The sequence below is a fragment of the Podarcis cretensis genome, assembly GCF_951804945.1.
Source record: "Podarcis cretensis genome assembly, chromosome: 10".
Classification (NCBI taxonomy): Eukaryota; Metazoa; Chordata; class Lepidosauria; order Squamata; family Lacertidae; genus Podarcis; species Podarcis cretensis.
This window is the reverse complement of record NC_137179.1, coordinates 53,959,099-53,974,462: the sequence shown is the minus strand read 5'-3', so window position 1 is coordinate 53,974,462 and position 15,364 is coordinate 53,959,099. Positions and strand designations below refer to the sequence as shown.

General features: G+C 41.9%; 1 protein-coding gene across 1 annotated transcript; it reads left to right on the top strand.

Moving 5' to 3' along the window:
* Window positions 1-1,779: 1,779 nt before the first annotated feature.
* On the top strand, window positions 1,780-15,122 carry SAMTOR (S-adenosylmethionine sensor upstream of mTORC1). Its single transcript, XM_079994359.1, has 5 exons — window positions 1,780-2,038; window positions 10,744-10,885; window positions 11,766-11,930; window positions 12,686-12,800; window positions 14,461-15,122. The coding sequence occupies exons 1-5, from the start codon at window positions 1,879-1,881 to the stop codon at window positions 15,088-15,090; spliced, it is 1,212 nt and encodes a 403-aa protein (XP_079850485.1). The 5' UTR covers window positions 1,780-1,878; the 3' UTR covers window positions 15,091-15,122.
* Window positions 15,123-15,364: the final 242 nt, after the last annotated feature.

Below are 15,364 nucleotides of genomic sequence, written 5' to 3'. Positions count from 1 at the left end.
GAAATAGTACGGTACCGGCTAAAGATAGACAGGTAGAGCGAATTTGGCACGAGAGGTTGATTTGATGTATACACGGCAAGATATGAATAGGAGTTGAACACTTAGTAACTCAGGGCTCAGCAAACTTTTTCAGCAGGGGGTGTCCACTGTCCCTCAGAGCTTGTGGGGAGCCGGACTATATTTTGAAGGAAAAAAATGAACAAATTCCTATGCCTAAATAAATCAAGAGAAACGCAAGAAAGTTTGGATTTATTTATCTAAGACGCATGTTGAAAAAGAAACACAAAAGAATTGAATGATACAGACTTCCAACAGATTTATATTCCTTAAAAAACCGAGCTGAAGAAGGCATTTACTCCGAAACAGGGCCCTGTCCTGGTCACCACTACTGAGTCGTACATCTAATTCATACTCCGGATACTTCTTTTTGGCCCTATTTGATTCTTTATTCTGACTTCATATAACATGGACTCTTTTTGATTGCCATTGAGACTTGTATAAAACAATTGTTGTGTACTGGTATTTTATGTACCTTTATACTATATTATTGCATATTTGGAACTACATTATTTCTGCACTTAAACGTTGTGTTTAAATTTACTATTATTTTAAAACTGTCGCACATATATGTTGTGTTTAAATTTACTATTAGTTTAAAACTGTTATTCTTGGCAGAATATACACGTTTTTCTTTTCAACTTTCGAGTAGGAATTATTCCTTGTATTGAAACTTTTGGCCAGAGCTCTTGGTATATCCTTTTCAGTGTACTTCCAACAAGAACTCCACATTCAGAGGTTGGCAGGGGTTGAAATGGGCATTTAGGAAATGTGGACAGGTTGAATAGCACTATAAACGAGTGCGGAAAAGTTCAGGCTCCTTCAAATGATAAAAAAAAATTGACCTATCTGTACAAAATCAAGAGCAAACGAATGACTGGCAAAGGAGAAAGAGGAAAGGATAAAGATGAAGCCAGTAGATTCGCCCTTGAGGTGAACTGGGGGGACACAGCAGGAAAATCTCCCTGGTCCCTGGATTGTGTGGTTTTGTTAGGGTTTTTTTTACAAGTTTGTTTTTAATGTATTTTTAAACAAATGTATTACATTACTAGTGTTGACCAAACCAAGCCCTACAAGCATCTCTTATTACAAAGAAGGGGGGGGCAGGGGTAGCAACGTGAATAAAATACTGTATTGGATGGGAGGGCAAGTAAGCCCCGCTTTGCATAATTGATCACATGATGCAGTGCACAGACACCATTTGAATGACAATGCCCATCAACTTGGGGTTTGTGTGGTCCCCTCAAATATTTTATGAGTGGGCGGGGTATAAAGAATAAATTGTTGTTGTTGTTAGGCAAAGCCCCATGGCCCCTAGGAGTTGGCTCCTATGAGTGGGGGATCTAAAAACTGGATAATTTGTATTGCTTGCATCATGTTAGGAGCAGGAGGTGAATCTTCATGCCACTTGGACCGTATGGGTGGTTTATAATGTACAGTTCTGAGAACCTGCCTCCCCTTTACGCTTAGGCGTCGCCGCTGGTGCATTTGCTTGCAGAAGCGCTAGCAACAGTCCAAAGGCCTAAGGACTACATTTCCCATCAAGCCACGGGGAGCCGGGTGGTGGTGGGAAAAATAACAACGAAGCATCCGGAAACGGGCAGCGCTTCCGGCGGCTGCGCCTGAGAGAAAAGAAAGGCGTGAGACTACATTTCCCAGCAAGCCACGGGAGACGAGCCGGGCCACGTGACCTTGGCCAGACTTTTAATTCTGCCTGCCTGGCTTGCCGTGAGGCGCAGAAGAGTCCGGCGACGGCCGCCGCCCCCTTTCCGCGGAGGGAGCGAGGCGGAGCGCAGGCGCCCTGCTGCCGCTACCACAGCCATGGAGCCGGAGCTGGGGGCCCCCTCGGGCGCCTCCGCCTCCTTCCCGTGCCCCCCCCCGCCGCCGCCGCCCCGGGAGCAGGAGCGGAAGCTGCAGCAGGAGAAGCTCTCCGGGGTGGTGAAGAGCGTCCACCGGCGGCTGCGCAAGAAGTACCGCGAAGGTAAGGGGCCTCTGCCCCTCTTGCCGCGGAGCCAAGGGACCGGGCGGAGGGTCCCACCCGCACGGGGGTCCCCGGGGGAAGCGAGGCCTTGGCCGAGGCCTGGCGGGGAAGCTGAGCCCGGGCCCCACCCCCTTTCCCCGCCTGCCCTGTAGGCCTCTGGCCCCACCGGGCGAGGAGCTAGGCAGGAGGGCGGCTGGGTGGGACTGGGGTCGCGGGCCTGTGAGGGGAGAGGGCGGCCGCCTTGAGGCCTCCTTTCAGTCCAGAAACGGTTGTTGTTAACATCTTCATCGTTGTGCCAAAATGGGATCCGATGGCTTCCTTTCTCTTCTCTCCTCTCCTCTCCTCTCCCTCTCCCTTCCCCCCCACGACCCCCCAAAAATATCCAGAGCCAGAAAAGTGGCCACAGGGATGATATTAAGCGGTTGCCCGCAAAGCTTTAAGAGGGCGTGACTTAAACCCCCAAAACATCCACAGTATCCTGTATAATCCTGAGTATTATTGGCCATGAATCCGGAGTTTCAAGCCTCTTTATTTCAGCTACCTGCTGGGAGCACCGTGGCAGAGAAGGGTTGGGAGGGGGGAGGCCACGAAGCGATGTGTTCTTCTGTGATCCTGGTCCCAGGGCTTCCACAGCCCCTGTTTTGAATGCTGCCATTTTGTTCCAGAATGTTATGAAGCTGTACAGCATAATGGGTGTTGCTTTTACTTGGGGGTATTCCAGCCTTGCTGCTCCAGATTATTTTCCTGATTTCGCCTGGCAAGTCCAGGAAGCTAAAGATGTGAAAGAGTTGCGGAAGGGAGATGGGGAAAATGCTACCATATTCTTTTCCTGGCTTTGTGGGCAGTGAAAAGGATGAGGGCCTTTTCTGGACTCTCAGGGCTGTTTTCCACATTTCTGTTGCTTAAAAACAGGTGTACACACCCATATTTTAAGGCCTATGAGGTATGAAGTTACTTGGATGCAATTGGAGAGGGACGAATCTGGAAAGTTGACTACTGGGAATTCTGAAGCTATCCATTTCGGTATTCCGCTTGTTAAATGGACTCTTGCATACGTCTGTATTTCTTAGGCATCTCACCTTGCAAGGCTTCTCTATCTCCAGCCTTCATCCTGTTGATACATTGCATCCTTTAGAAAGACATTCAGTCCGGAATGTATGTTGAGATTGGCAAATATGGCAACAGCTAGTTTAACTTTTCGTGGACTTGCATGAAATCATGTCAATGGAGTAATTAATCCTAGTAACCAGTCCCCCACCCCTCTTCTTGGCAATATGAAAATTACAGGCAAGAAACAAATTCAGACCTCTCCTTCCAGCTCTTGTCATCACTTTGCATGTCACATATCCAATATCTAATATATAAGTTTACTGAGAGAGAATTGAGGCATAGTGTAAGCTGTTTGCTGAAGTGCACAGAGTGCAATAGAAGTGACATACTCAGGCCCTAGATACTTAAGGTCTTGGGCAGGGGTCACCAAGGTTTACTGGCCATGGGCCAGATCACTCCCACGAAGATCGTCCGTGGGCCGGACTGGCGCAGCACGGTGCTGGAAATCGCATCTGCGCATGCCCAGACACCGGAAATCATGCCTGCGCAGAAGCAATTTTTGGCATCTGCTCATGCGCAGATGCAATTTACGGTATCTGTGCGTGCACAGACATGATTTCTGGTGCCTCTCGGCGAGTCGGTGCACTGATTTAGCACAGCGTGGGGGGGGGACTCGCCAAGTGGGCAGCTTGGTTCAGGGGTGGCTCATGGGCCGGTAAAATGGTCTTCGTGGGCCGCATCTGGCCCATGGGCCACACATTGCCAACCCCTGGTCTTGGGGCTCTTATCCAAGGGCAACTGAATAAATCTCATCAAGGGGTCATCTAAAACAATCTTGCATGTCATCGAACAGGTTTAACAAACTTGCAAAACAAGCTATCTGATAGGGGTATTGGATAACATGCAAGATTGTTTTAGCTCATCCTCTTGATGAGCTTTATTCAGCTGCCCTTTGAAAGTCTTTGCAACTCAAAACTTGGTGTTGTTTCTAGCATACCTTGAGTTATCTTCTTTCATTGTCTTGTATTCTAATTTGTCTGGCATGTTTTGGGTGACTAGAGATAATATGGGTGGGGTTTTTTTGTTTTGTTTGCATTTTGGTGGAATCTGTAACATAATCTGTAAGCCATGGGTAGGCAAACTAAGACCCAGGGGCCAGATCCCACCCAATTGCCTTTTAAATCTGGCCCACAGACAGTCTGGGAATCAGCGTGCTTTTACATGAGTAAAAAGGTAAAGGTACCCCTGCCCGTACGGGCCAGTCTTGACAGACTCTGGGGTTGTGCGCCCATCTCACTTAAGAGGCCAGGGGCCAGCGCTGTCCGGAGACACTTCCGGGTCACGTGGCCAGCGTGACATCGCTGCTCTGGCGAGCCAGAGCCGCACACGGAAACGCCGTTTACCTTCCCGCTGGTAAGCGGTCCCTATTTATCTACTTGCACCCGGAGGTGCTTTCGAACTGCTAGGTTGGCAGGCGCTGGGACCGAGCAGCGGGAGCGCACCCCGCCGCAGGGATTCGAACCGCCGACCTTTCGATCGGCAAGCCCTAGGCGCTGAGGCTTTAACCCACAGCGCCACCTGCGTCCCTATATGTAGAAAGTGTCATTTTATTTTTGGGGCATAGAAATTTGTTCACCCCCCAAAAAATATATATATGTATATAGTCTGCCCCCCCAAAGGTCTGAGGGACAGTGGACTGGCCCCCTGCTGTAAGTAAACAGGAGCCCTTAATATATTTAGTGTGATTAATATGTCTTAAGCACAAGTGCAACCTAACTTGTCAGCCAAAATTCATGCATCTGTTATATGCTTTGTACTATAGCTATATTTATAGCATAGCTTTTCTTATCCTAGTAAGACACGTTTTAGTAAGATGTATCTGTACCACATCTGTAGAAAAGACATGTATTTGTACTATGAGAAACCCTGCTGATAGAAAAAGGATTATAAGGCAGCCTTGGTCTTGAGATGGCCTTAACCACTCCGCTAGTATCATTTTTTGTTTGTTTGTTTAGATTTATATACCACCCTTCATCAAAAGATTTCGGAGGGGTTCGCAAGATCCCATTGTGTGTGGGATCTAATATAATAATGAAATGGCATCCTGGTGCATTTTGTTGCCTCTTTGGTAGATTCAGTCGTGGAATTTTACTGCTGACCCTTAAATAAAAGTCTTGTTTGAATGTGGTACAGATATCCCAAGTCCTCTTTGCATGTCAAAGAGGTGGAAATGTAAATTTCATACTGAGTAGCTAGTTTGACTAAAATGTTCATAACCATTTTCTGTGATGCAGAACAACTCTGGTAATTAAGCTTTTCGTGTGTCCTCATTTACAACTGAAGGAAGCAAATGTACCTGTAACTGCACTTTCTTGTAATCATGCACTGTGACTCTTGCCCCTCTGGGGTGTATCTTCCTACTGCCCATCTAAAAAATTAGGCAGGGACCTATCTCATTTGCCATGTATAACACGATGGTACCGTGTATATAGATGCTACACAACAATAAATTTACTTCTATATTATCATCAGCTATTTAAATAAGGTATGAGCCATTTCCTTGATGGCAATTACTTCCTCCCAGAGGTTGCAAGATTATCCTGTGGACTTGGCTTGATTACCTTAATAACTGCTGTGGATGAAGGAAATGCCATTCCTGATATGGTAGTTTCTACATATGTTGTGGCATGTTCTTGTCATCCTTGCTTCTAGATTGTCTATGACCTCTTCTAGCTGAAATCTTGGCACACAAGGAGCAAAGTGGGTGTACAGTAGCATTTCCAGTTAAACCATTTCACTTATTTTGAATTAAATAAATGTAATCTTGTGGTATTTCAGGGTTTTTTTTGCAGAAGATCAAAGAAAGCAAGTACTTGAAATCAGTCCATTGCTGCTAGTATATCTCTTAAGCATATCCACTCTTCTTTAGAGCTCCAGGATCAGCAGTTGCTAATGGGCTCCCATATGCTTCATCATAGAAAACTGATGGGAGAACCTATATCTAAGAGATTCCATGGTTGCATATGCTGACCGGGCCAACTCTGCTAGCCTGAGGCAGAACCAAAAAATGGAAATTTTCAGCCCATAGTTGCTGAAGGTAGGACCTTCTTGTAATGGAAAGATTTAAGGAGTAAAACTACAGATCTGCCTTTAATTTACTTGTTTGCGTAATAGGTGCAAAAAAGCAATAGACAAAGTACATTTACTGTTACCTCCTTGGAGTAAAAATGCACGCATCAGAAGAAAACAAGCATTTTATATACACATAAAACTCATCAGTTGTCTTCCGTTTGTTAAGCAAATGGGATGAGTATATAGTTTTCACAGAGGCTTAAGTTTCAATTTTCCATAGTGTCAGCTGTGTCTTGAAGTTAATAAGCTGATGTAGGTTTTCCAAAGAATGTACTGTGAAGAAGCAATTTTAATGGATGTGCTCCTCCTGTCACTTTGAAAGACGGTAGCGAAAGGAAATGTTGGTGATCCAACTTTGCACCCTAATCCTTAGTATATGTGGCATACTTTCTGGCATTACCGCAATTACATTGGTGTTGTGGCAGTGTTACATGTTGTGGTATTTTCCAGGCATACTGTTGGAAAGTTCCCCACACCCTCATAAAAGCATTACCACTGTTGAATCTTGAATGAACAAACTTTGATTCTTGTAGAAGACTTTCTTTTCTTGAAATGTGCAGTGCTTGTAGCCCTGATTTGTGGATAAGATATAGTTTTCAAACACAGGCATGAATGAGAGCCAATATAGTTGTGCTGGGGTATGCACATTTTAGCATGATTTCGTCACCAACTAGTTTCACTTGCCATGCCAGCACTATTCCTCCCTAAGTGCTCTGTTCTGAGGACTTAGGGGGTGAGAAGGATCTTTGTATCTTAGTTTAGCCATTGGAACTTATAAATATTCTCACAGCTTTGTCCTTTCTCCAAACGTTGAGAGGTGAAGGGCTCCTCCCAAGATTTCTACATCAGAATTTAGGGAACTAGGATCTCAGTATTAACTTGTAAGGGGAGATGTGATTACTACACGAGGGGGTGGTTGCCCTCTGTAGTCACTCCTAATGATTGGCTTTATGGACCTTTTAGGTTGACAACTTACTTAAAATGCAAGTTACAAGTTCAACACTTAACAAAACTGAGTTCTGCAGAAGTCTTTCTCCATAGTTTTGTCTTATTTTATCGGTTCACATCTACATTGAATTGGATGTGCTTCGGCTGTATAGTAAGGTTGTTATGGACTGTTAATATGTGACCCACACCTAAAACACATTCAACCAAATATTGAACTAAAAATAGTTGAACAGTTTTTATAGTAGTCAAAATTAGTTGAACTGAAATATTTGGTTTGGAGGTTAAATATGTAATAAGGTGCACAGTTTAATTGGAATGTGAGATGCAAAGCTTTTTAGTTGGAATCTTTTAAGTATCTTTAGATGTGACAATTCAGTGGCATACGGTTTTCTTAAGTTATTTATATTGTAAGGGGGAAAATTGAATGTACTGTATGCAGGTGGGGGGAGGGAAAGGAATATGAGTGTCCAGCCACTACTTTTGAACTGTGCCACTGTTCTCTACCAATATACAAATGTGCTTCAAGTAATATACATCTGTATATTGGTAGAGAACACCTTGCTGTATTTTTATGAAATGCAGTCTATACATATTCCAATAAACAAAAATACATGAATATGGCTCCAAGCTAACTAATGTATTTGCCTGATACCCATTGAACACATGTTTGGGACACCAGATCTGAGCCTAACCTGGTCTCTAGGCTTGCTATGAGGCTTTCCTGTGGTGGGGGGACAGGACTTGATTGGTCAATCTTTCGCTTATTCACACAGTATCAGATGCCTCTCCACAGAACTCAAGGGTGTTCTGCATGCACAGAAGTCTTTGACCCTTTCCGTCCTTTCATTATGTTGAAGCTTTTTCCTGACATATTCACTATACTTATGAATAACTTTATAATTCAAAGCAATCTAAGCTACCTGTCAGCTCAGCTCTCCTTTAACCATTATGTTATCCTGATACCCGGTATGTGTACAGTACATTATTTATTAACTATATTAAGGTGGGGGCACAGATATAAAACACGAATCGCTGCACTGATTATGAGAGATTTAATCTTACATCACAGAGGTGGGGACAGTGTGGCCTTGCAGTTGGTTACAGCTACTGAGGCATTTGTGTATAACTAGATACATGGTGGACAAGGGACGCGGGTGGCGCTGTGGGTAAAAGCCTAGATACATGGTGGACAAGGGACGCGGGTGGCGCTGTGGGTAAAAGCCTCAGCGCCTAGGGCTTGCCGATCGAAAGGTCGGCAGTTCGAATCCCCACGGCGGGGTGCGCTCCCGCTGCTCGGTCCCAGCGCCTGCCAACCTAGCAGTTCGAAAGCACCCCCGGGTGCAAGTAGATAAATAGGGACCGCTTACTAGCGGGAAGGTAAACGGCGTTTCCGTGTGCGGCTCTGGCTCGCCAGAGCAGCGATGTCACGCTGGCCACGTGACCCGGAAGTGTCTCCGGACAGCGCTGGCCCCCGGCCTCTTGAGTGAGATGGGCGCACAACCCCAGAGTCTGTCAAGACTGGCCCGTATGGGCAGGGGTACTTTTACCTTTACCTTTATCTTAGATACATGTGTATTATTTATTTCTATTATTTACTAAATTTGTATAGCACCCCTTCATCCATAGATCTCAGGGTGATCCACAACATAAAAATACGAGATAAAAACACCCAAAATACATAATAAAAACAAGAACAAAAACAAACCAATAGCCAACCCACCCCGGTTCACAGTAATACCATGATGAGATTGCAGCTGCATGTAAATCCCAGGTTGTTTACATGAAGGAAGGTGTAATTTGAAGCATCCAAGTGGTGAATAACAGCTGTTTAAAATAATTATTAGGAAGTTATATGCAACGTTGCTTCCTAGTCTTTTCTTAAGTGTTTCGTAAAATATTTTGGAATTCAAATTTTGCTTTTGAAAAAGCGAGAGGGTAAAATCTATTAGCACCCATTTTATTTTGATTTATGGCATGCTGCTAATTTTCAGTTATCTACAAAAGAGCTTTTTGGGTGTGTACAAGAAAGTGCAAGAATCAAGTATGTCAATGTCTTTCATTCCAAGTTCTAACAACAACAACAACCACCTGGTGGTAGCTTTTTGAGCATTCAGTCTAATTACCTTTTGACCACTTGGCTTACAGAGGATAAAATTTATTTGAGTACAGTGGTACTTCTGGTTAAGTACTTAATTCATTCCAGAGGTCCGTTCTTAACCTGAAACTGTTCTTAACCTGAAGCACCTCTTTAGCTAATGGGGCTTCCCGCTGCCGCCGTGCTGCTGGAGCACGATTTCTGTTCTCATCCTGAAGCAAAGTTCTTAACCCGAGGTACTATTTCTGGGTTAGCGGAGTCTGTAATCTGAAGCGTATGTAACCTGAGGTATTTTGGCATTGTCTGGGTCAACTTTTCAAGTAACCTACCCTGGTGTCCCTGAAGGGTGAACAAAATGATACGGTACCTACTGTGAGGAACAGGTTAAAGGGAGTACAAGCAAAAAAAACATTGGGTAATAGCTGAGAGTTGGGAAAATATTTAAAATGGGTGCTTTAATACAAGCTGAAAGTCTTCTAGAATCTAATTTTTTTGTGACATAAAAATAGGCTTTCCCTTCCAATATACTACAGAGTGGTAGCTTTCCATTTGGTGCAACACTGAATTGGTTACTAGTTGTGAACTGAACAGAGAACATCAGTCAGTTATTTAGAAGAGATTATACAGCTTTCCAGTGTCGGTTACATCAGCATAGTTTAGAAGGTTCAGGAAATGGTGGTTAGAGTAAATTCAATCTTGGATGGTAAACAGTTTGTCTTATTAGTAATCTGATATTGTAGTTTGTCTGCTGAGCCAGAAAAACAAGCAAAATTTTCCATTAGGGTAGTGAAGGCCCTTCATGGGACCTGGAAGAGAGGGGAGGGAAAGGAGGAATGACTTTTCTCCCTGGATCTCTTCGCTGCAGCACAATCAGTGCTTGTGTGGCTTCTCCAATATGAGCTTGAAAGGGAAGTAGGATAGCAAAGGATAGGTTACTGTGCAGAGTAAACAAGGGAGAAAACCTGAAGTGTTGTAATCTAGTCATATGAGTAACTTCCTTAACGAAGTCAAACTAAATATGCCAGGTATATATTTTCAACAAACGGCTTCAAAAACATTGTAGGCAAGGCTCTTGAGCTACTTTTGAAAATATCTTTTGCATTGGTGTGGTAATTGTAATCCAATTTTCTGTTCTGAATAATGAGTAATCCTTTCTGTGGGTACTTGGGAGATGGGGCAATAGAATATCTCTTTTGCTCCATAGGGTTGTTTCCTTTCCAATTCAACAAACTTGATGCAATCCTCAAATGGGTTTGAGGGAAATATTTCATACCTTTTTTTCCTATATGACTGAAGATCCAAACTGTATTTTTATACCCAAACAGAAAATGAAGCTGCTAGTTGGTTTCTGCTATTTCTGTTTATTAAGTTTGCACAATTAGGTTTCTCTCTTCCCCTCAATGCAATGCTTCCACAATAAGGGTTTGATGAACACTCGTCCATTATTCTCACCCGTCTCTTTTTTTGTGTGTGTTTTTAGTGGGGGACTTTGATAAAATCTGGCGTGAACATTGTGAAGATGAAGAAACACTCTGTGAATACGCTGAGGCAATGAAAAATCTGGCAGATAACCATTGGACTAAAACCTATGAAGGAGAGGGCCGCATTGAATGGTGTTGCAGGTAAGTGGTCTAATGCAAACTATTGAGAAAGTTGTTTTTGGTCATAAGCTTGCAGGATTTCTACAGGAGAACAGATTGCAAAAATACATTTCCACAGAATATATGTTTCTGTATATAATTGCTTTCAGGGTTCTTTTTTTTGTTTTCTTTATATTTGTAACAGTCTTTGTATTTAACAAATAGTGAATGGAAAATGTGTTTCTATCCAATGTATACAAATGGAGACCTTCTTTCCCAAACCCAAGGTTTCATGAAGTTTTCTGCTGCCAAGCTTTGTTTTCAAACCACATGCTTGGTACTAAATTGATGGATTAAGACTGCCTCACTAGACAGGTGGAGATTAAAAGGGATTTTAGTTGTTCGTTCCAGTTTCTAGAATAGATTTACCCAGTAATACTGGAATGTGAAGACCCACCTGTAGTGTAGAAATGGCAGTTCCTTGGACTCTACCCATGCAGTCAAATGAAAGCACTTAGTTTTCAGATTAACAGTTTTAGTTGCTTGTTCTGGTTGAAATGGGGTGCGGGTACAGCTTGAAGGGAAGCCCTGTAGAGATATAAACACCAGCTTGGTGTGGAAAACACTTCTAATAAGACAAAAGATTCAGAAGAAGAAAGAAGGAAAGAAACATTAATTGCTTGTGATCCTGAATAAACCGCATGGTCTTGAACAGATAGCTCGGGATACTATATCACATTAATTAACATTTGGCGCAAACCCATTTGTTTAATTTTATGTGTACAATCACTTCAAATCATTCTACCGAGATAAGGAATAATTATATTGTGTTCTTTGAAATATATAGATAAGAAAGTGCCTTTAGAAAATGATAGTGAAAACTATTTTGAGTTTCCTTTCCCCCTCTTTTTTTCTCCCCAAGTGTATCACGGGAATATTTTCAAAATGGTGGGAAACGAAAAGCACTGGAAAAAGATGAGAAAAGAGCAGTTCTTGCTACTCAAAGTATTCAAACCATGAGTATTCACCCAGCTTCCAAAATAGAGGATTCTTCTGAAAATTCAAATCACAGTTCTATAATGGATGAGTAAGTGTTATCAGAGGGCAGATGTGGTGGTGGTGGTGGAAGTTCATTTGTGTGTGTTTTGTGAATTTAGCATGCTAGACTAAGTAGGCATTTTAGAGGCCTTTTTATTTTACTGAAGGGGGTCATGTATGTGATCTAATGTTTCTGTTAAAATCAGTGGGACTTTAAAAAGCTTACATTTGGCCTAATCATGCCAAACAAGAACTTTATTGCCAAACAACACCAGAGGAAGCCTGAAGTGTATTGTCTAAACAATAGAAACTTAGTTTTTTTACCAAAAAACCTGTAAGAGTTGTGCAATTACTAAACTTATTGTGTGTTATAAGCAAAGGTCAGCAGAAGCAGGAAACCTCTATTTTCCCAACAGGACCTATTTATCTTTCACTAAATAAATTTATTATTATGTTACTTTTTGGACCCATATGAAGTCTCCTTCCCTCCCAAAAGAAAAAAACCTTTCAGAAATGTGTTCAGAACAAGGACCTGCTTTGCTCTCTCAATAGCTGAATCACATGGAAGTACAGTTTGAAGGGGACTAGGTAGAGGGTTAGGAATTGCCTATGTGGGGAGTTGTGGGCTGATGGAGTAGACAAGGTTTCTTGGGAAATGCCCTGGCTTATTTCCAACCAAGTATGAGCAGGACATGTCACCATTCACCAGTTATATAAATGCAGCTATATGTTTCCTGTTTTAAAAGATTCACAGATTTTGTTTCTTTAAAGGTTATTTCACAATTTGAATCCCCTTCTATTTAGATTGCTACATCCTTCAGGAAAGATCAGATTACTTGATGTTGGCAGCTGTTTTAATCCATTTTTGAAGTTTGAAGAATTTTTGACGGTTGGCATTGACATTGTCCCAGCTGTTGAGGTATGAAACATTTGTCAGTACAGCTAATCAAGAGAAGATTATTAAATCCTTAACATGCAAAAAATTATTCAGTTGGATACTAGCAGCATGCACTTGGCTTGTATCCAGCTAAGCCACACTCAAAGCAGACCCATTGACTAAATTCCATTTATTTCAGTGGCTCTAATTGTGACTTTCGTCAGATACAGTCATATATGTTTGGGTTTGTTTAAGCATTCTATCCACAAATCAATGTGTCATAAAAAGTAAAACTTTTAATGGAACAGTGCAATCCATTAAAGGTAGCAGTTTGGTCATTGGATTTTTCACTAAGAACATGATCTATCCAAAGTTGAGCACTGCTGAACCCCTTGATTACATGCTGTAAAATTCAGGTAAAAATCAGTGGGGGAAATGTCAAAACATATTTTACTTCCTGAATTGTTTTAAAACCAATGTTTTGTATGAAAGACAGCTGCCAGGGTGTTCTTTATTTTTATGTGTATTTATTAATGCATTGAATAATCACTATGAATTTTGCAATATTCCTTTAAATTCCATAGTTCAGTGTTGCATCAGAAGTATAATTCAGTTCCTTTGTGCTTCAGAATCAGGACTGCAGTGGTTAGACTACTTAATTTGGGGGGGGGGAGCGCCTCCGATCATCCAACAGATTTCTTGTTAAAAATAATTAGTAATATTTAGTATTGGTGCAAATGCCTAGAAAAACAGCAGATGGCAAGCACCGTCTTATGTCATTTCCACTTTCTCTCTTCCATAGAAGGGAATGTCTCTTATAAAATGATACCCTCTATGGAACAAGTACATTGTCTAAGAACAAACTATGCCATTTGCTTATTTATTTATTTATTTATTTATTTAAAATGCTTTACACATATGCCTGTTTAATTTATCAGTTAATTGACTTCTGTAACGCCCTATACAGGGGGTTGCCCTTGCACGATACAGATATTGTGATTAGGGCAGATTATTACTGCTAGAGTGCTGTCACTTTTGGCATGTGGTCTCATGAGACTTCTGTCTTGGAGGATGGGCAGTGGCTGCCTATATGTTACTGGGCCCAATTTAAGGTGCTCTTGTTGACATAGAATGCCATGAACAACTTGGAAGCAAGGTATCTGAGAGAACACTTCTGCTGATACCAACCTACCTGGGCCTTGATATCAGTGGAAGAGGTTCTGCTTGTTGTATCTTCCCTCTGTTGAGTGTTGCTTAACTGCCGGGTATGCGAAGTAGAGCCTTCTTCGTAATGATAAAACTATCTTTCTCTAGTAGGGCAGACAGTTTACACCTTTGAAACTTTATCACCAGCTACAATACCTTTTTATTCACCCAAGATGATGGTGGAGGTGGCTAACAGCTGTGATCTGCGGGGTTGTTGTTTTTTTTTATGCCGTCCAACTCAGTGGGCTTTCTGATGTTTGGATGCTACAGAATTGTTTATTATATCTATTTCAATTTCTTACATTCTGTTTTTGTTTTGGAAAATGCTTTGCGATTCTTTTTCTTGATGGAAAATGCTCTACAAATGTTTAGAATAAAATGCTTAACCTCAAAAGATTTATCTGTTCATGGTGTAGCAATGCTTCAAATGCGTAGTTTTAATGTACCTGGCTTGCACCATCCAAGTATATTGCTGCATCTGTGTTTCTTTTCGCAGAGTGTCTATAAATGCGACTTCTTGAACCTTCAGATTCAGCAACCTCTTCAGCTTGCACAAGATGCCATAGATGCTTTTTTGAAACAGCTAAAAAATCCTATTGATTCCCTGCCTGGAGAATTGTTCCACATTGTGGTCTTCTCCCTCCTCCTATCTTACTTCCCTTCACCTTATCAACGATGGATATGTTGCAAAAAGGCCCACGAACTTCTTGTATTGAACGGATTGCTGCTTATTATCACTCCTGACTCTTCCCATCAGAATCGCCACGCTATGATGATGAAAAGCTGGAAAATTGCTATAGAATCCTTGGGCTTTAAACGTTTCAAGTACTCAAAATTTTCTCATATGCACCTGATGGCATTTAGGAAGATCTCACTTAAAACAACAAGTGACTTGGTGAGTAGGAACTACCCAGGGATGTTGTACATCCCCCAGGATTTCAATAGTATAGAAGAGGAGGAATTTTCTAATAACTCCTGCTACATCCGATCTGATGCAGAAGATGAACAACTGGCATACAGCTTCATGGAGCTTCCAGATGCTCCTTATGACTCTGACTCTGGGGAAAGCCAGACCAGCTCTATTCCTTTTTATGAGCTAGAAGATCCTATATTGCTTCTAAGTTAATGTAACAATTAAAATATGCTATGAAGTTCAAACTCCCTTTACTGTAAAACTAATTTTGCTATACTGACATCTGCTCTGCACATGAAAGCATTTACAAAAAGGAAATTCGAAAGGTTTTTGGGAGCCATCACTTTTTTCTACTTACGAATTTTAAAATTTATTCTTGTATTGAAAAGTTGAAGTGCATGTTTTATGCAGAATGGCTCGTGTCCATAGCATAAACAGGGTTTACTTTAATATTTGTATCGGTAAAATACTCCGGAAAGGTACAATT